Source organism: Podarcis gaigeae (genome assembly GCF_964106915.1).
Source record: "Podarcis gaigeae genome assembly, chromosome: 10".
NCBI lineage: Eukaryota > Metazoa > Chordata > Lepidosauria > Squamata > Lacertidae > Podarcis > Podarcis gaigeae.
Window position 1 is genome coordinate 35,710,531 of NC_139686.1, and position 20,301 is coordinate 35,730,831.

At 40.5% G+C, this 20,301-nt stretch overlaps 3 protein-coding genes across 5 annotated transcripts in view; 2 read left to right on the forward strand and 1 right to left on the reverse strand.

Annotated features, from left to right (window-relative positions):
- The window catches only part of USP44 (ubiquitin specific peptidase 44), a 13,235-nt gene extending 12,120 nt beyond the window's left edge, over positions 1-1,115 (forward strand). For both annotated transcript variants that reach the window (XM_083698647.1, XM_083698648.1), the window contains one exon: positions 227-1,115. In XM_083698647.1, the coding sequence (XP_083554773.1) occupies positions 227-426 (200 nt within the window). In that variant the 3' untranslated portion in view covers positions 427-1,115. The remainder of the gene's footprint in view (positions 1-226) is intronic.
- On the reverse strand, positions 856-19,960 carry METAP2 (methionyl aminopeptidase 2). Its single transcript, XM_083698700.1, has 11 exons — positions 19,576-19,960; positions 18,525-18,626; positions 14,641-14,706; positions 13,679-13,781; positions 9,962-10,123; positions 9,331-9,512; positions 9,155-9,249; positions 8,958-9,054; positions 7,583-7,686; positions 6,293-6,408; positions 856-5,080 (listed from the first exon to the last, which is right to left on the reverse strand). Exons 1-11 carry the CDS (start codon positions 19,739-19,741, stop codon positions 4,828-4,830), a joined length of 1,446 nt encoding a protein of 481 aa, XP_083554826.1. The 5' UTR covers positions 19,742-19,960; the 3' UTR covers positions 856-4,827.
- LOC310825282 (uncharacterized protein) overlaps positions 19,898-20,301 on the forward strand; it is a 31,262-nt gene continuing 30,858 nt past the window's right edge. The window contains exon 1 of one of the 2 annotated variants that reach the window (XM_083698605.1): positions 19,898-20,204. In XM_083698605.1, the coding sequence (XP_083554731.1) occupies positions 20,156-20,204 (49 nt within the window). In that variant the 5' untranslated portion in view covers positions 19,898-20,155. The remainder of the gene's footprint in view (positions 20,205-20,301) is intronic. The other variant, XM_083698606.1, reaches the window with a different exon arrangement.

Sequence of the window (20,301 nt, forward strand, 5' to 3'; positions counted from 1 at the left end):
ATTCCCTAAACTCAATACTTTTAAGCAGGGGAATCTTATAAAATTGTAATGAATGCTGCACAAAGAGGCCAACCTGTCATTTGGACAGTTCTGCATATATCCTTTTGGTGTGGGGAGTACAGCTATTTCTGTGTACAATGTAGTATTCTTATATTGCAATACATAAAATCCTTTGATCTGTTACAAGAACCAGTGCTGCAATACTTTCATTGCTCTTGTCTTCTAGGATTCTGGGTTCATTGCAATGATTCCAAGCTCAACATGTGCACTATGGAAGAAGTATGCAAGGCCCAGGCCTACATCTTGTTTTATACTCAACGAATTACTCAGGCAAATGGACACTGTAAAGTTTCAGCTCTTGACTCACCATCTGGAAAACAGCCAAATACTGAGGTTAATTGTTCCAGTGCAGATAGTAACAGCTAATCCAAAGCCAATTTAATATGTACAGTACAAGTCTGAGAGTTGTCACTTGTACATGTGTTGAGATGAGTAAGTGCAGTATTGTACAATGTATCTTCATACCCTTTTCTACTAGCTGAAAACTTGTTTTGGGGAATTTTTTTTTAGTATAAATACTTTTTATTGATGGTAGTTAACTTCCAAAATTATTAGGATATCTGTATAGCTATTTTTTTAAAAGAAAATTGCCATTTGAATTGTTAAATCTTACCTCAAGCTGTTTCTCAGCTTTTTTATATTTTGATATTTTGGTGTAGAAAACATAGATAAGGAATTTTGGTGAGCAACTTGTGTAATTTTGGATTTTTTTTATAAAAAATGTGCATTTTATACCATGTTTCCTGAAGTACCAGTCATTGCAGGCATATGTCTTGCTTCCACAGAATTAAAAAAAAACAAGATGGTATGAAATGTAGAACTTTGCTTTCCCCTCTGAACTGAAAAGTCCTGCAGAGAGCAAAATACAACTCTGCTTCCTACCTCCATTTGGTAAACCATATTATCTACTCAGTCACTAGGTCCTGGGGAGAAGCAACAAGATATTTATTCGGTGTGTGCAACTGCTCAGTGCTAGGGGAAGAATAACTAGCAAATTATTACCCCTCTCAACTGTATCAATAAAACACCCCAAATCTGATAGTGCCCTCACAAAATCTTGTGTTGCTCTATTTGTCTTTTATCTGTTTCTTTAGGACCATAGGCTATGTAAGAAGTGAAGCTGTGTAAGTGAAACTTAGGAGTACTGTGGGCTGTGATTTGTTTTGTATAAGCAAAGCAAAAGGTTTTTTTTATTGGTAAGAGCTTAATTTTTTTAGCTGCTCTGCGTTGGGGGGGGGGGGGAATCCTCCTGAATTCTTCAGCACTTCCTAACCAGCATGAGGGACAGACTTACATTGTGATGTCTGTTGGAGGACATCTGCCTCCCAACAAAAAAAGTGCTGAGAAAGTGAACTGGTTAGTGTGAAGCTCCTAATATTTTTTTTTTAAATGCAGAGATAGCTGAGGGGTATCTTTGAGCAAGAGACAAACCCTTGCTCTCCCGCCCTCTGGAAATAGGATTTTGGAGTTTTAGGTGAATTGCCCTAGTGTGAATTATGGAGGGAAGTTATTGCTTATACCAAAACCTCTCTCGTCTTCTATCCTTCCAACTCTGAAGGACACAGAGAACTGTATAAAGTTTCCCCGTAGAGAGGGAATTCAAGTACTCCACCACCCCAAGAGAAAGGGCTGGGAGGGGAGAACTGAATACTGCGAAGCTGTCTGTGCAGAGGTTCTCAAATGCCATAGAAAAATGCATGTCTCACGCTCACATAAAAATAAGCATTAAGTCCCTAATTCACTTTCTTCTCAAAGTTATCTGGGGTGATAGGAAAAAGACTTTTGTATACTCTAGTTTAATAGGCACTTTCTCTGCATGAAGAACCCACAGAATGGTTAGAGCCCTTTTTTCAGGACCTCTTAACACAGCAGGTCCCCTGATTATTTGCACACAAGGCAGAAACATGAGCATAGACATTTGTCTGAATTACTGTAATCTTACTAGTCCTTGAACTGATAGCTACCCAACATAAGTGAGATACCTAGATAAAGACTACATATTTTATTAAACACAAAACGCATTGCCTATGAATATTTGATGTTAAGTAGCAAAATATCTTCATTTGTCAAAAGTCATCCTCTGAGCACATCAGGTGCCTATTGTGTCATTGTGGGTGCAGGTGTCTGAACCCTGATTATTGGGCATGCTGGCTGGGTTGATGGGAGTTGGACCCCAACAAAGGTTATCCACCCCACAGTTTTAGGATAAGACCCGTCTGTAAATGAAACATGTTTGTGCAAAGGAAGCAGGAGGGGCAAAGAGAAACAGGACAAGAGAACATCTGTAGAGAAAGAAAAGCAGAGACCAAGAACGAAACTAAAGGGAAAAACAGGCAAGGCTCCATCAAAAGCAGAGGAAAAGGGGTAAAGATGAGCAAGAAAAAAATGGCAGTTCTAAGCTATTTCAGTTTTAATAAGAATCAGTTACATTTTCAATGGCCTACTGTGGCAAGTCTGATCTAACTCTATCTTGGCCTGTACCCTGAGAGATAGTAGTTCAGTTAAGAGAGTTTTAATGTTTTTGCTGCAGTTTCAGTGCCTTTAAGAGCTACATAAACAGAAATCCAGCAAGTGAAGCATTTCCTTCTCTGCAAGTGACCTGGGGGGAAAAGGACTTCCTTACTCTATTCAGTTTTGAAAATGTATCATTTTAAAACAGCCCATCAGAAAAGTAGCTATTTGTTTTTTATTTAAACTTCCAGTCGATACCTAAGCAAAACACCATTCTTTATAGAACCACCAAAGCACTCAAGTAACTCCATGCCAAAAATTATACATACTAAATATTTATACATCTGTAGTATAATTGATTCCGCAATGCAGGGTCCTCTCTGCTTCTCAAAAGGCATTAAAAAAGTATAAGTAGTTGGCCTGTTCATAATTGTACATAGGTCTTCATGGTCTGTGCCTATGCAACAGAATCTGAAGCCTTTCAGACAGGCAATGAAACATGTCAGTCCAGATGCTCAGGACACATCTTTCAATGAGCATGGGCACCAATTTTCTGCTCAGCTCCTTTGACTGCTACAACAGTAGCATCGTTCAGAACTTTATTCTCATTACTGACAACTAGATGGTTTTCTTCCCTTTTGGCTTTTTGTTTTTCCTACAAGCTGCTTTGCTGCTAGTTTTCTTCAAGAAGCTTGCTGCCTATAGGGGGTTGGTGGGCTATGTCAAACACCTTGATGGACTGGATCTAATATATGGTTTTAGTCTTACATTTGCCCTTCTATTCTACCTCAATGTACGTTAGCTTTTCCCAACATAAAGCTCAATCCATTAAATATTCGTTTATACTCATCTAGCTACTATTGCATAGAGGCTACCTAAAAGTAAAATGAAAACCCTTAGGTAGCTTTCTGGATAAAACAAATGATTTTCTAAAACCACCTTTCGTTTATGCAATAATTTAATAAAAACCAATCTCACGGAAAAGGTGAATAGTACTTGGTGGCAGAGGGGTCCAACTCAATTGCATTTGAGCAATGCTAAGTCATAAAATAAACAGCATTGCAAACAGGAGAAATCCCAGAGTCAATCTAACAACAGTTTATACAGATAGTACCTTATTGAGCATGAACTGTGTTTTCTATACCTTAACTTCAAAGCACATCCTAACAGCTTGCAAAAACCTACTGCATGAATGGTCAATGAAGCATACGGATTAGCACCACTTAATTAGTTGGGCTTTTTCTGCTGCTTTGTACGGAAGAAATATGCAGCCTGCTAAAACCTTTTCTAGACTTAAACTAGAATGTCAAACAATTCTGTAGAAAATATGTGGGAGTCCTGTTATGTTTTGATTAGCCTCAACCCTACTGCCACTTACATTAGATGCTATTATTCTGTACCCATGTATCAAACTTTTATTAGCAGAGATTTCAAATGAAACTAGTTTTAACAAGTGTAATGGGAAAATAATATAATCCAGTTTCTGAACATAATGAAGAATATCCAGAGTTCTGATAAATGGAATATTTGCATTGTCATTTAAATAAGTGTCATAACTGAAGTATCAAATAATGTTTAAGCTGGCTAGTGGATTTATCATAAATGAATGGGAAAAAATGAGCAGAATAAGACCAATTTCAATTCCCCATTCATAGAAAGAACCTATCAAGCTATGCACTATAGGTCAGTGTACCATAGCTGAGGGCAGATAACATTCCCGAAAGTTCGTAACTTCATGACTTAAAGCAAGGCAAGACTCATGCTATATAAGACAAAACTTCAGAAAAGTAGACCATGCCTTGTGTTGATATCCGGTGTAAGCAGAGAAAGAATACATCTACAGGATTTAATAAGGCAAGTTTTTTTTCCCCAGAGCACTGCTGCCTAGCACTTTTAACACTTTCAAAAACCATATTTGGTATTAGATCCATAAATCTGTCTTTATTTTTTACAAAATGGATTCCAGGAAGTTAAAAGGCAATACCAGAGACGACTTAGGCGCAGAAATCAGGTGTAGTCATTCAAAGCATTCAAGTAGGGAATATGGTAATATAAATATTCAAAAGCCTTCTCTCAGAAATATTAAAACAATATGTATAACTCATTCCAAACTAAGAAGTAACCTGAAATACTCTAGAGGCCTCAAAAGCTGTTTTTTCTTTTGTTAGATACATGAGAGAACTTGCCTTTGATTAAATTCCTCTTTCCGAACATGGAAAGTTATCACATGGGGTCCACTGTTAAAACAGACTGCAAATTTATTCTGGCATAATGTGTTCCAACAGAGTACATAGGTGAGGTAATGGCCTTGAAGTTTTAATAGTCATCTCCTCTACTGACAACTTCTTTGCATGTTGGACGCAATAATATGGTATGCTCAAACTGTGCTGTATATGAGCCTTTAATATCACATAGGGGAGGGTATGGATCCACTATACCCAAGTCACACAGGTTCTTCAGAGCCATTAGATATTTACTTTCTCCCAGACGATCTAGCCATCTGCGGCAGAAGGCAAGAGTGCCAAAGTTTTCGTTGATAACATTCAGCAAGTGTTTTGCTCTTGGAAGCCTAGAAGAAAGAGTGCACTGAATGAGCAGGAGGAAATGCTGATCAGGCAGATACTGTGCAATCCCATGCATGTTTACTCATGAGTAAGTCATGCTGTGTTCAGTAAAGAAGCAGTAAAAATATACTTTAAAATTCCATAATGCATAGCACTAGTAGCCAACAAGACACGGTAAACAAAAAAAAGTGTTCAGCATGCACCAGAATCGCATCATTGTTGCTGCATACCTTGTTTCTGGTGAGGAGACCATTCCAGAGAGAGTGGTCTTTGCTTTCATGTAACAATGAACGCACAAAGCTGTGGTGGGGCCTGAGGGTTGCATTTATTGTTCGCTAAGAAGAACAGAAGGGATTTTTCTTCCAATTGCAGCACTGGAAAAAGCCTCTCCACTAAGTCCAGCACTGCTATGGGAAGGAAAATAACTCCCTTGCTCCTACCAGCCTAGTGCTGCCCTTCCATTGGAACAGATCAGAACACTCCTGTTTCTGGAGTGATCCAGCCTGCTATTAATGACGGTATTCAAGAATATATAAAAAAATTGTCCAGTGGCATCAGAGACCCACTAAGTTTGTTCTTGGTATAAGCTTTCGTGTGCATGCACACTTCTTCAGACACAGTCAAGAAGACTGAAAGCTGCCTTGTTGTTATGAGTGTTGTTATTCCTGTCACTGCAGGTAATTTAAGTCAGGAGACCGATAGGCTATGTCAAACACCACGATGGGCTGGATCTAGCCCATGGGCCACTTAATTTACCACTGCTGATTCAAAGAACATGATTCAAAGTATTTAAGATGCTAGGCGTTTTTTGAAATCACTATGATTAAACCACAGTAATGTAAAGCTGCTGCTAATATTGGTTGTATTTGGATGTCATGCTAAATCATTCTTCCCAAATCAGGTGTTCCCCAGCTGTTCTTAAACTCTGATTATCCCTGACTACTGGCCATGCTGGCTAAGGCTGATAGGAGTTGTTAGTTCAAAAACATCTGGAAGAGTTTCAGCAGTGGTAAATTACTGTCCACGCACACACGAGTAAATCAAGTAACTTTAAGGACAAGTAGCTCTAAAAATTGTTGGTTTTTGTCTCATTTGTGCACCCATAGTATATAAGCAGTCTACTTACCATTCTTTTCAAGTTGTGAATTAGCAACGATATTTCTTTCAATAGTACAGACAAAGATACATTTACCCACTGTAATAAAAGCTGGACTAACCTTATTGGCACATGTCCAACATCAAAGTTCTTCATATAATGAGAACATTCCATATCATCATGAACAACACCTTTTCCTGTGCTGCCAAAGGTTTCTATAGCATATACTTCTCCCTCCTAAAATTAAAGAGACACATATACTAGATAAGCATACTGGAGTCCATACTGAGAAATAATCAAAGAACTATTTCTTCGCATTTGAAAACATGGGTTCTGGCACAATATTTTGCTACATGAGACTAACTCTGGAATTTCTCAGAACTATAAGTGTAGGACAACACATAATACCCCACAGAGCAGATGTACAGGCAGCATGCCTATGAAATACAATCAATCTATTCACTTCCTGTAAATCAAAGATTTTCAAATACTGTCAGGGTGATACCTCCTTACTTAGACACTGCCCAATCAGGTTTAATGAATAGCTTAATCCCATGTACTAGGAATAGCTGTTCGGGTGTTATATTACATTTATAGACTCAGACTGGTTGAAAGGTGGCCTCCCATACAGGCAGCTTACAATGTTAAACCCTCTTCACTTCAGCAACATAAATTAGTCATACCTTCAAATCATTCTCTGGGGCAGTAGGTTATGCCTGGGAGCTAAAGTAGAGTATTTAGAATGCCACCAACAAGTGAGACAATGGCATTCCAGTTAGCTTACTCCTGGCTGGTAAGAACAGGGAAAGTGGGGCATTTTCAGAATAAATTTCTAAGACTTCTGAACTATTTCTGGAGTAGCATGTATTAGAATAAGAAAGAACAGTTTGCAAGATCTTCTGATCAGTTGTAATAACTATCAGATAGTGCATGAATCCAGCTGCCCTTTGTCTTAACTAAACAGCCAGATTTTCCACTTTTCCCAATTAGGTAGTTCACCTCCACATTATTATTTTTTTTTAATGACACCTTCGTTTGCTTCTAAATACAAATTGTAGTTGTGGGGATAGGGCATTTTGAATTACTTGCAAGAACAAAATGAATGCTAGGCATACCATTCATTTTTCATTTTAATAAAACTAATGCGAACTGTTAAGTATTACACACATTTACAACATTCTGTTGTCAGCAGTAGCCATATGCTTCCTGGGTAATTTAGTACTACAGACTAAAAAACTTCTTAGTTGAGGGGGATGGGAACAGAATTTCAAACAAGGGCCAGATGAAACTGGAAGTTCAACTGCAAATATTAACAGCCTAATACTGTACATATTCTTCAGTGGGAGTAAAGGCCCATTGTGCTCTATACTTCTGTGTACAGAGGGTAAGGGTATGAGAGTTATTTGCTTACTTCCATTCTTGTTGCTTCTCCTCCTTTCACAATGGGAACAGTTTTGCCTGCATGTATCCTATATGGGCCAATAGAGTGTCCATTCAGATTGCGAATTGGTTTCACTGTAACATAAAATATGAAACACTATAAAATCAATGCACGTAGGTAACTAGTACAGTTAACTTTTCTAGAATAAGCTACAGTGGTGCCTCGCTAGAGGAAAAGAATCCGTTCCGCGATTCTCTTCGTCTAGCGGTTTTTTCGTCTTGCGAAGCAAGCCCATTGACAGCTTAGCGGATTAGCGCTACAGCTGTCTAGCGGCTTCTAGCGATCAGCTGTTAAGCGGCTTATCAGCGGAACAGCTGATAAGCGGCTTAGGAAAATAGCGAAAAAAACGTGCGGGGACGCAAGATTTTTTCGTCTTGCGAAGCAACCCCATAGGGAAATTCGTTTTGCGATGCGCCTCCAAAACGGGAAACCCTTTCGTCTAGCGGGTTTTCCATCTTGCGAGGCGTTCGTCTTGCGGGGCACCACTGTATTTCATTTTTTTAAAAAACTATTCTCAATTTTTGGAATCCAAAGACAACATAAAATTCCCGAAAACACAATTAAATGCAAAAATCAAAACCTTTTGAGAAGTTTAGTAAAGGTAAAGGGACCCCTGACCATTAGGTCCAGTCGTGGCCAACTCTGGGGTTGCGGCGCTCATCTCGCTTTATTGGCAAGGGAGCCGGCGTACAGCTTCAGGGTCATGTGGCCAGCATGACTAAGCCGCTTCTGGCGAACCAGAGCATAGCACGGAAATGCCGTTTACCTTCCCGCCGGAGCGGTACCTATTTATCTACTTGTACTTTGATGTGCTTTCGAACTGCTAGGTTGGCAGGAGCAGGGACTGAGAAACAGGAGCTCACCCCGTTGCGGGGATTTGAACCGCTGACCTTCTGATCGGCAAGCCCTAGGCTCAGTGGTTTAACCCAACCTTAAGAGTATCTCTCCATAAAGGCTGTGGGGGGAGCTTTTCTGGCCCAGCAAGAAAGGAAATTCTTTTCTCCCAGCACAGCACATGGTTAGGTTCATGCAATGACTGCTGGGAGGAGTGCAGAAAGAAGGAATGCCATGGTAAACCTACATCAGCACAAACAGACGTCTTCATCTGCCCCAGCTGTGTGATCATGATACCTTCTGATCGGCAAGTCCTAGGCTCTGTGGTTTAACCCACAGCACCACCCGCATCCCTTGAGAACTTTGATGGATCTCAAAATGTTTTACTTGTGACCAACAACAGTTATCAAGTCTTACAAATGCAATGCCTCTGTCTGTTTCATATGCACACATGCTCTCTCCCTTAGCGTTGAATCAAAACTATCACATGTACTAGATAGGGGAAATTTACCTTGATATGTTTTGCCATCAATTTCAACTTCGTAAGATTCCATAACTTCTTGAATAGCCTCACCAACATCACAAAGGCGAACGTCTATTCCAGCGCACTATACACACACATAAGACAGGTTGAAATTGAAGATAAAAATTCCCTCTCACAAAGTATGTAGGTAAGAGATAAAGTTACACTTCCCCTTGCGAGTATACCTTTATTCCAGTATTAGTTGCATCTTTTACAGCTTGTAACAGCCTGTCATATTTTCGATTGAATGTGACAGTAAAAGCACAGTCAATGATACGACCTGAAATTAGATACAAATTAGATGAAAGAATCTGAACTCAACTAAATGATCTAACTGCAGAGTAAGCAAGAGAAAACTCACCACTAACATGTGTTCCAAAATCTATCTTGCAGATATCATCATACTGCAATACAGTTGGATCTCCAGCGTTAGGGGTATAGTGGGCTGCACAGTTATTCAGAGAACATCCCGTGGGAAATGCAAGCCCAGCATTTAAGCCATTCTCTTTTATCAACTTCCGTGAACAGTCTTCTAGTTTTTCGCTAGGGAAGCAAAGGTCTTTATTACATGAACGGATTTGTTTTCCAGCAGCTTTATTTAGTTGCTACATTAAAAAAAATTCAAACGATTCCCCTCCTTCCCTTTGCTATGCATATTACTGGGAATGCTCTTAGAATATGAGATATTTGCTGCCCCAAGAATATAAGAACCGAGGAAGTGCCACGTCTCCAGCTGTATCATATTCGCTGAACAACTTTGCAGCAACATTCTGTTAGCTGCTTGTCCCCCAGCCTCATAGTCCATAGAAGCAGTTGTGAAAAAACAAAAACAAAAATATACAATCATCACCAACAGTCACCAGAACTGATGGAGAACTAGGCTGATATATGGAAGCCCCACACCTAATCTCTATGTCCAGCACATTCAATTAAACTTATGGAGATGAACCCTTGTATAGTCCTCCCTTGATCCTATGATCTTTTATTCTCACCAGATTTCTATCATTGTCATTCCAGGTTTGATCCAGCTCATAACGTATTTTCTCACTTGTCTGTGTGCTTCAGCAGCCTCTCTGAAATCATTCCAGATCTCTTCACTTGCTTGATCTAGTGCTTTCTTTTCATCACTTGTTGTTCTCCAAGCAGCAGTTCGCCTTTAATATTGGGATAAAAGGATTGTCAGACTGGCCATTTTAGCTTGTAATCCAAACTAGATGACACAGGTATACTCAACAGGACTACTACTTTAATATACACATTTTAGATTAACAGAGGTATGCTTCAAATTACATATACAATCACTCAAGTTATTAAACTCTAGCTAGCCCACTCTGACCAAGTTCCAGAGTAGTTCAAAATCAATGTTTGTTGCCAATTCTACTGCCATCACAAAATACCTCAATGATTTCAGAAACTGGTAGTTGAAGATTTTGGTAAAAGAAAAAAATATTCATTGAAGGAGAAATATCATTATTGCACCATTTCTACCACGAAAAACCTTGGGTACCTAGCCTGACTCCAACTTGGGAGAATGTAAGGAACAGGTTTAGGAGTTCAGCCAAGTGACCTGATGATAAGGAAAACTGCAGGTGTCCAAAGCTCCTCTACACATGTTCTTTGAATTCTAGATGTGGCCTGCACACATGCAATAGCTGGTATAGTGGACTGTACCACTTTAGACTGCAGGTGGAAAGGATCATGTTTTTAAACAATGCTTCATATAGGTAAAAGTAAAGGTAAAGGATTCCTCAACAGTTATGAGCGCCACACCCCATAGTCAGCAGGACTTATCTGCTTTCAGACCGAGGGAGCCTGCATTTGTCTGCAGACAGCTTTTCCGGGTCATGTGGCCAGCATGACTAAACCACTTCTGGTGCACAGAACACTGTGATGAATGCCAGAGCGCACAGAAATGCCACTGACCTTTCCGCCACAGCAGTACCCATTTACCTACTCACAGTGGTATGCTTTCGAACAGCTAGGTTGGCAGGAGCTGGGACAAAGGAATGGGAGCTCAGCCTGTCGCACGGATTCAAAATGCTCACCTTATGATCAGCAAGCCCAAGAGGCTCAGTGGTTTAGACCACAGAGCCACCCGCGTTCCTCCATATGAAAAGCTCTTGGCTATGCAGAACACTAGCCCAGTAGAGAGCAAATTGGACTATAACTTCTTCCCTTGTTTTGCCGTTTTACTTGCACAGATTTATTTACACCACTTAGAGATGATGGTGATTAAGCAATATACAAATTGCTGAAATAAAATAAATAAAACTACATGGGGACATTCAAAAGTGGTACAACCCCACTTACTGTCCAGAAAATCATACAAGCCACTCTACCACGTCATTGTTGCATGTGTAGATCACATCTTATGTCTTATCTCAGGGATGGAGAACCTCTGACCCACCAGACCATTTTGGCCAAGCCAGACCCTGCCCTGCACCTCACATCATATAACAGTGGTCCAGCCCACCTGCTTAAGTTGGCCTGTGGGTAGAAAAGCATCTGGCTAAACTAACAAAGCATATTCATTCATGTGCCATCACATTTTTTTTTGAAAGGTGCGAAGCCTGTCAACTGCATGACTTAAGATATGCAAACTTGGCAAATGAAAGACCAAAGGATATTTGTGGAGACGGCTCTTGCTCACTTGCCCTCCATTAAGTCTGAGCAAAGCAAATAGATATGCAGTCCAGTCCTGAATCCACAAACCAAGGGAAAGGTTCTGTGACAGGAAGACAGAGCAATTCCAGTGGTGATTTACATCAGTGATAACCATTCATGCCTGCCTCTGTGAGTGGCCATTGTCTCCCCTATTCCTGGCCAGGTGCCATACCAGTTACCTGCCAAAACGTGACATGTGCTCTAACTAGCAAGAAAGAACCAGGTGCCACTCAAACCAATGAGCATAAGAGGGTCCTTACAATGGGCTTGGGTATGCAGTGCTTTGTTTCCTCCAATCACCACCTATCCTCCATCGGTGACCATCAGGAAACCATGCAACTGACCACCTAAAGCCATGCTACTCACAAGTAGACCAAGCAGTCGGTCTGTTGCTAGCTCAGCACAGGTAGATTTGATCTACAGAGCTTTTATTTTCAGTATTTGTCCATTTGCCTTTTCCTCTTCCATTCTTAATAAAGCTTCATATTATTTGACTGCTGGGATCTGAAGGGTGTTTATGCCAAACTTTAGGATTTGGGTAATCTCCTACATGCTTAACCACTGAGCGTATATATGCTACTAGGGCAAAAGTGTGAATTCCATGGTGGAAGAGACAGTTAAATGCCAGCCCCATTGTCCTGAGTAAACAGAATGATGTGACGGAAAGGCAGAGGTAGCACTGACTCAGAATTCTAGATTTTTATTATTTCATGGAACACCACAGAATTTCCCTCCCACTGGGGGCTTGCATCCAACTGCAGAACTGCAAAAACTCAGTGATGGTGGCAGCAATTACCAGATAGTTTAGAGGACACTGCTGGTCTACTTTGCAAGGCAGCTGTGCAGAGTGTAGGCCGGCTCTCCTAACCTTCCCCCTTCCATTACAGGTTTTTTAAAAAAATGTTTTACTGTTTTTTAAACAAACACTAATACAATTACCACTAAGCACTTATCCAGCAGCACATCTAGTGGTGCTTGATTTATCCATTGTCTCTAGACAAACACTTACACATTCAACATTCAAACATATTACTTAACGAAATCTCTCCACTGAGAATATTGAGTGGTTGGTATAACAAGGTCTTGATTTTGGTCATTAACATAAAGGGGTCCACATTTCTAGGAAGGTATCTCTATTTGTTATGCCTTTAATTGCCCTCTTGTGTCTAGTGAAATGCTCAAATGCTAATCATGCTGCAGTCAGTAAGAAGCCTACAAGTTCTCTGAAGTGCAGGGTGGAGCCTAAGCCTATGTCCAAAGATAGTAGGGCTAAGGCAGGATTTGAAGAAAGGGGGTTGGCCTGTAATTGTGGATATAACAGAGAATACTCCATTCCAAAAAATTTTAACATGGCGGTATTCCCACCAAAAATGAATAAATGAACCCAGCTTTTCCATCACAGTATTATACCTATCGCAGGCTTTAAGGACTGCAGTGTAGTTCTCTACAGAATTAAACAGAACATAGTTTTGAAGTATAAAATACACAGGTACATTGTCACTTTTGAATGACAAGCATTATTATTATAGTTATTACTATTATTAATACCTCCCCTTTTCCCCTAGTGGGACTCAAGGCAACTTACGGATTTTAAAAAAGAAATTAATAAAAACATAGAAAAATAATAATTAAAAAACAAGAGAATTAAAACTATATACATTTAATAGTATATAAACAAGCACAGACCTTGTTGATTATGCCTATGTTCAAGTACTATATAGTTTGCTGGCAAAGTCACTGCTACATGCATTTACCATTCATACATAAAAGTAGTCCCAACTCATCAAGCATATCTACATCATCCCAAGATCAACTGCCAACAAAATACAGTATGCAGTTACAAACATATACAGAGATCTGCAGGTAGGAACACTCTAAAAGTCACTTACTTCCAAATAGCACCTCCAAATAACGGATAACAGTAGAGCGAATATAATAACCCAGCTCTTGGGGCAGAGACTTATGAACAACAGGCAAAATGCCTACAAAATAATTTGTCAATGTACCACGCTGTGCATGTTAATTTTTTTAAACAAGATACATACCCATCTTGTGTTGGTGGATACTCACACTCTTCACCTTTTGGAAATATTCCAGTGGTAAACAAATCACATATTGGAATAGACGGAGGATCTGTCTGGACTTTAGCTGTTGGGTGAAATGCAAAAGTTGAATCTCTTACGATGCACTGCATAGTTCTATCATTTCCAATACAAAAGCATTTAATTTAAAAAAAAAAAAATTACATTGCCTTGCTTGGGCTCACATCTAAAACTGAAAACATGCCAAGATACCCTTAAATAACCTTGCCAGTTCTGAGTGCCTTTTACAGTTGCAGCACTGAGTCACTTTAAGCAAAAAAAAACCTGGGTTGTGCATAGCAATCAATTTCTTTAAGAATTCAAATATCTGCATACACTTCAAACACCACTGTTTACCAAGACAGCATCTATGTTCTCATACCTGTCCTTGGTGAATCACTGAAATCACTTACAGTGATTAAAAATATAAGACTGCACATATGTACTAAAGTGTCAGTTCCTCTCCCAGGTCTCTATAAAATATATGCATGAGGATGGTTGTTGTTTTGAGATTTAATCTTCTTTTCAACTATAACTTATAGCTGTATACCAACACCACTTCCCACCCCCCATGTACCTGCTAAAATGAAGGGTCTTACAAAGTAATCTTCCCCAGCACTGGGGTGGGATAACACATTTCCCACTTGGCCTATAAAGAGCAGGCAAAGAGCCTTATCTTCCCCTCACAGCACTGAACATCACAGCTTTGCAATTGAGAGATAAAGCTGTGGAGGCTCACTTGCTACAACTTGCCAAGCTGGGTGCCGACTGCAGGACAAAGGTTACCTACCCCTGCAGTAGACAATACTGAGCAAGACAACCAAATGTTCTTGCTATGTATAAGGTAGTGTTATGTGTAAGCTCCATAAACATGACATAAGCAGAAACAAAGTTTGCACGATACAACCATAGTAACAAACACCTACGTCCTTTCTTCTTTTTCTTCTTCTTCTTCTTCTTCCCTGCTGCACCATCACCTTCACCTTCACCATCTACAGAAGACAAACATTTACAAATTTATAAACAATAACTACAGATAATAGCACTACTACCTAAGATTATTATTCTATAGTTGCGAGAGGAAAAAATCGAGTTAAGAGGCTTGGCTAAAGGGCTAGAGCAAAGCTACATATTAGAGCAGCCTGATTAGACTCGCCCAAACTGCATGCAACTTCACACCTGCACAGGACGTGAAGATTTCAAAGAACAAGCAGGGATAACTCCTGCTGAACCTCTATTGGCAAGAGTTCCACAGAGCAGGGCTTACTACACTAAAGGCTCAGTGCCTGGTAAAGACCAGCTGAACCTCAGGGGTATATGAGACCACCAAGTGCCTCATCACAAGACTTCAGTGATCAAAGTGGAGCATAAAGAATCAGGTGGTACTTCAGGCCCAAATAGTTTATGGCTTTGTGAGACAAGAACATTGAAACTGGCCGTAGGAAATTGGTAACCAATGAAGGTTTCTCAGCAGCTATCCCTTATGCAAACATACATGCACACACAACCATAGCTAACATCATTCAGTGAAACGAGTGGTGATGACCTGAGTACACCCCAATAAATATATTTCTTTGTGTAATAAACAGTATTAGCAGCAATAATAATAATAATAATAATAATAATAATAATAATAATAATAATAGAAGAACACTGCCAGACCCTTAAGTGCAGATTGAGACACAAAGTTTAATCATGGCTGTAACCACAAGCATCTTCACTGTGATGTCTTTCCTATTTCAATAAGGCATCAGCAGCTTTCAACATGCCCGTTATGACACCAGAAATCTGGAGTTTAAAATGTACACTAGTCACTACATGTTGTATGCTTAATTTTGGAAGCATACCAAGACACATTATAGAAATTAGTATGCACAGGTGGAATCTGTAGCAAGCTACTGCAATGTGGCATGCTCCTGGTCAGTGTTTCAACCAGTCATGCCTCCATTTCATTTCCTCTATTACTTCATTACCCCACAAAAATAAATCAGGATTCCATGCCCACGAGACATGCTTAATTCTCAGTGGGTTGTTTTGGGATCCCCCTCCCCCACATTTTTAGTTTAGTTTACTGTCTTTCTATGCTGGCTAAGAAGCAAGGAGCTTCGCTTTCTCCATGGCATATACTGAAGTCAAGCTAGTTGGTGAAAGATGGGTAAAGTGATTTGTCCCTCCTCTGCCAGTCCATTTGTTCTCTGGAGAGAATTCCATGCACTTCCCTGAATGGAATTCCTGGTTGTTGAAAGTAATTAAATATTTGCTAATAATGCAAGAATAAGAGGGCAACATTAGATAAAAGCAAAACCGTATTTTTAAATAAAAAAAACCCGCTGATGCTAAGCAGCATTAATAGTTCATACATATTGTGTAAGTGCTTTACACATATAATTGGGTACAACATTCATAACAAAACCACTTTCAAAGTGAACTAATGAATGCCACATGAGAAATCAATAAAAATCATGGCTTCACAAGGGCAAATCATATGCTGTTCAGCACTGTCAATGATTATTCCTTCTAGCCACACACTTCCATCACCCTTCAGTTTACAGCAGCTACCACCAGAGAAGTCTAAGGCCTCTGGCTGGCAGGCAACAAAAAAAGAGAGAGATAAAGTGCATGAAAAGATAGGACCGCTGCCTGGAAAGAACCCTTTGTTTCTGTAGTTCTATGGAGAGGAAAGGTAAGAGGCAGCATAAAGAGAAAGAGAGTATCCTTCAGGCAGAGTTAGCCAGGTAGCCACTAGTTTCCAATAACTGACCTATGCACACTTCTTTATTTAAAATTCTGAAGAAACTATCACTTTGATAGTGATCTGGCTGACACACATTATTTAAGTTTTACATTACCGTAATTTTATTTTACTAAAAAGATATAGATTACTTAGTTGGTCTTTAAGGTGCTACTGGAAGGAATTTTTTTTTTTTAAAGATATAGTTAGGGCATTAAAGACTGTAAACACTTTTTTGCATATAAAAAACCTAGAGCCCATTTTAAAGCATAATTTCAGACTGTCACAGCACATTCTGAAACAAAGACACAGTTGTTCTTTAAATAGTCAATGCTCTTTAACACTGCTACTGGTTTTAATGAAAACTGCATCAGATTCCTCTTGCCCTTGAACTATGCTTAATCCATTTACACTACATCAGAAAAAAAAAGTTCTGGCATGCAGTTCATTCATCTACCAATCTGGAATACTTTCCAGTTCCCTATGCTAACCACTGCAGATTCTGGCAATATTCAGTCCTACAGTGGCTGATGTTCACTTATTACAGACTTCTTCTGCGGTACTGTGTTGGTAGATTTGCCAATCAGCAAGCCAAACTGTTTAGACTGCCATGTCCTTGAAGACTGCTGCATTATTTCCATCCTTTTGTCAGAGTCACAACTACTGTCTCTAATCAAGGCTATAATCCTAGGAGCTGAATGAAAACTTAATTCCAAGTAAAATGTTTAGCTTCCACCATGAACAATGCAAAACACCAGACAGCAATGAAGATTCTGTCTGAAAGGTTCTTGATTTGGTCCAAGACATATTTTTGCTATTAGGTTTAAAAAAGCTTTGCCTATTTATTTATATTACTAGATTGTTAACACAACTTTCCCCACAGGACAATCCCCCCCCCCCATTTTACCATCACAAAATCATGTGAGGTAGATTAGATTAGGGGCGTGTGGCTGACCAAGGTCACCCAGTGAGTCTTATGGATGAATGGGGATTTGAAGCCTAGAGTTAAGCACCATCATGTAACAGTCTCTTAACATTTAGGATCTCTTCTGAATTATATGAAGCTCAGGTCACTAGCAATCCAGTTAATTAGAACTTAAGCTATTAAATGGGTGAGTGTGGGGAGCCCCAGACATCTATTCCAACACCCAACAGGAATAACACATTAACGGTTGTTCTTGTTCAAAACCAATTAATGAACCAATTAAAAGAACTTGAACTGAAATGTTTGGTCTATTTTAGATAAATAAACTCACATCAAAGTCTCTAGGAGAAAATCATCAAAGTGTATTGAAAACATTGTTAGCTTAACCACCATGTCTTATATACAGCCCCCTATTCTTGGTCCAGAAAAAGCCCTTTGCATGTAAAATGGGGCTTCTGGCTGTCATTCATATTTCATTCCTATCTTCTTCATCATATGGCTTTTCAAAATGTAGATATAATACAAGGACAACAGTAATAAAGCCTGTTTTCTGTAGTTTAAATGATTTATAATTTATAGAATAATCTAGGTAAAATTGTCACTTTAAGAATTAAGCTGAATTTTATTTCATTTCTTTTAATGAACAGAAAGACTGGCATTTTGTTTAGAACAAAAGCTCATCAGAAATGGCTTCATAAATTGAATTCAATATCTGTGACTTTCAAGCATGTATGTATGTACCAATAAAATTAACCAAAGATCTATCAATATTCTCTATTACCATTCGCAAAAATATATAACACAGTCACAGTGTTGCAGTGGATAGCCTATTATACCTGAACAAAGGAGATCTAGGTTAAAGTCAGTGCTCAGCCATCCCTTGGGATAGATCCTATCTCTCATCTTGAATTACCCTGATAAGAGTTGCTCTTTCCAAGGTTATAATTACTTAGTATAATATGATCTCTTTTTAAAATCAATGAACAAAACATTTGATAATAGCCTTTTTATACAGCAGCGCTTTCAACAACCTACATAAAACTGCTTCAGCATGAAATATCTTTCCCAACTCCAGTAATCCCTTAACTAAAGCAAACTACAAATATTTTTACATTAATATTTTACATATCATGGACAGGGTAAATTATACTTGCCTTCATCATCATCTTCTTTCTCCTTTTCCTCCAGTGCTTGTTTATCCAATTGTTTTGTCACCTCATCAAGTGTTGACTCAGATTCTCTCTCGGTTTCTTGTCCTGTTTGCAAATAAGCAGGTAGTTTGAACAATAACGCAAAACCCAGCTAAACAAAGACAATATACAATATACTTTCAAAATTGTGTGTCTCTACTTTCTAAATTATACAAGACTATTCCTATATTATCACTGCAGGTAAATAATAAATTTCTTCCAAGCAATTCCATAAATTGAAATCTCTCTCCCTAGACCTTAGGACAGGTACCATGTACTAATGAAAGCATGTAAATCCACCCCCCACCCCCGCCTTACGCAACTGCAACAGTCTCTAGGAATTAAAACACACCCTCAGTCCTGTAAGGAAACCATGCAGTTACAATCGTCCTCCTTCTATCCCATACGAGTGAGTGTCCGACGGCAAATACATCATGCCGAAGACCCTATCTCCCATTACATGTGAATTTCGTGCATGCTCCCACCATAAAAGTTATCTTCCGACTGCAGTGTTGATTAACTCCCCCCCCCCTTTCCCAGGCACCTTGACAGCTGCATACCAGCACTCTCTTGCTTCCCAAGAAAACCCCGGCAGCGTGTCACCACCCCGACACAGAAGATCTCACACGCGAGGTCGCCTTGCCATACACCACCCACGCCCTAGTTGAACGATTTCCAGTCTCATATATCATCATATATATATATAATGATAAAAGGCTTAAAACATCAGCTTGACGGCCTAACACCCAGACCCTCCCCATCGCTTCCCCCTAAACCCCTCCGACTCTGGGAACATTTCCCCACAGAGGCCCCACGAAACGACGTCTTTCTTTCCCCTCAAATGGGGCTCGTCCTCCCACCGACCCACCCCGCTCTCTTCAACCCCGGACGTCTCGGGGGCCAAGGAGGCTTCGCTCCCGCTCCTCCTCCTCCGAAGTTGTCCCCATGGCTCGCCCCTGACGCGGCCTCCCCCCCCCCCCCGCCCCGCCATCGCCTTGCCCGGCCCAGCTCTTACCCGCGGCGGTTACTCCTTTGCTCTTCTTCTTCTTCTTGCGCTTCTTCTTCGCTCCTTCCTCAGCGCCAGGCCCCGCCGTGCCTTCTCTCTCCTCGGGATCCAAGAGCACCTCCCCGTTCAGGTGCTTCTCCTCCTCGGGGCTGCCCCTTTCCTCCACGGCCGCCATGTTGCAGCGCCGCCGCCGCCTCCTCTCCCACGACTAGCCGCCGCCAGCGAGAGAGAGCCAGAGACCGAGAGTGGGGGAAGGCCGCTCCAGCCCCAGCTACTCTATGGCTCAGCCCTGGGGCACGTCGGGAAAGATGGAGGGCTAAGAATCCCGTCGGGGGGCGGGGAGGACGAGCAGCGAGCACGTGCGCTGTGGAAGAGCGAGAGAGTTGTTGTCTGTGAGGCTGTCCGTGGGAGGTGCAGTTTAGGGCCGGGCTCATAGCTCATGCTGTCGCCTGGGCCTCCTCTCTTCACACCACGTGGTTGTTGGGTTCCCCCCTCCCCCGCTCCTCGCAACCAATTTCCCTGAGTAGGTTGCAGCAAAACTTAACGTAGAGGGCTTCATGGCACCTTAAAAGAGTAACCGCGCAAACCCATGGCTGCTTGTCTGTCCATTCAAAAGGAAGCCCCGTTGAGTTCAGCGAGTGAGTCTTCCTTTTATCAAAAACGGTAGCGGGATTGCAACCCAGCACATTTTATTCTGGCATAAATTGTCCTTGGACCAGAGCCCATTTCATCAGA

Excerpts from the sequence above, each read along its gene's own strand:
- METAP2 (XM_083698700.1), bottom strand. The coding sequence starts at position 19,741 with ATGGCGGCCGTGGAGGAAAGGGGCAGCCCCGAGGAGGAGAAGCACCTG. Across the intron at positions 9,513-9,961 it reads ATGACAATGATAGAAATCTG|CGAAAAACTAGAAGACTGTT; the intron begins GTGAGAATAAAA and ends TTGCTTCCCTAG. Across the intron at positions 9,250-9,330 it reads TTTTGGAACACATGTTAGTG|GTCGTATCATTGACTGTGCT; the intron begins GTGAGTTTTCTC and ends ATCTAATTTCAG.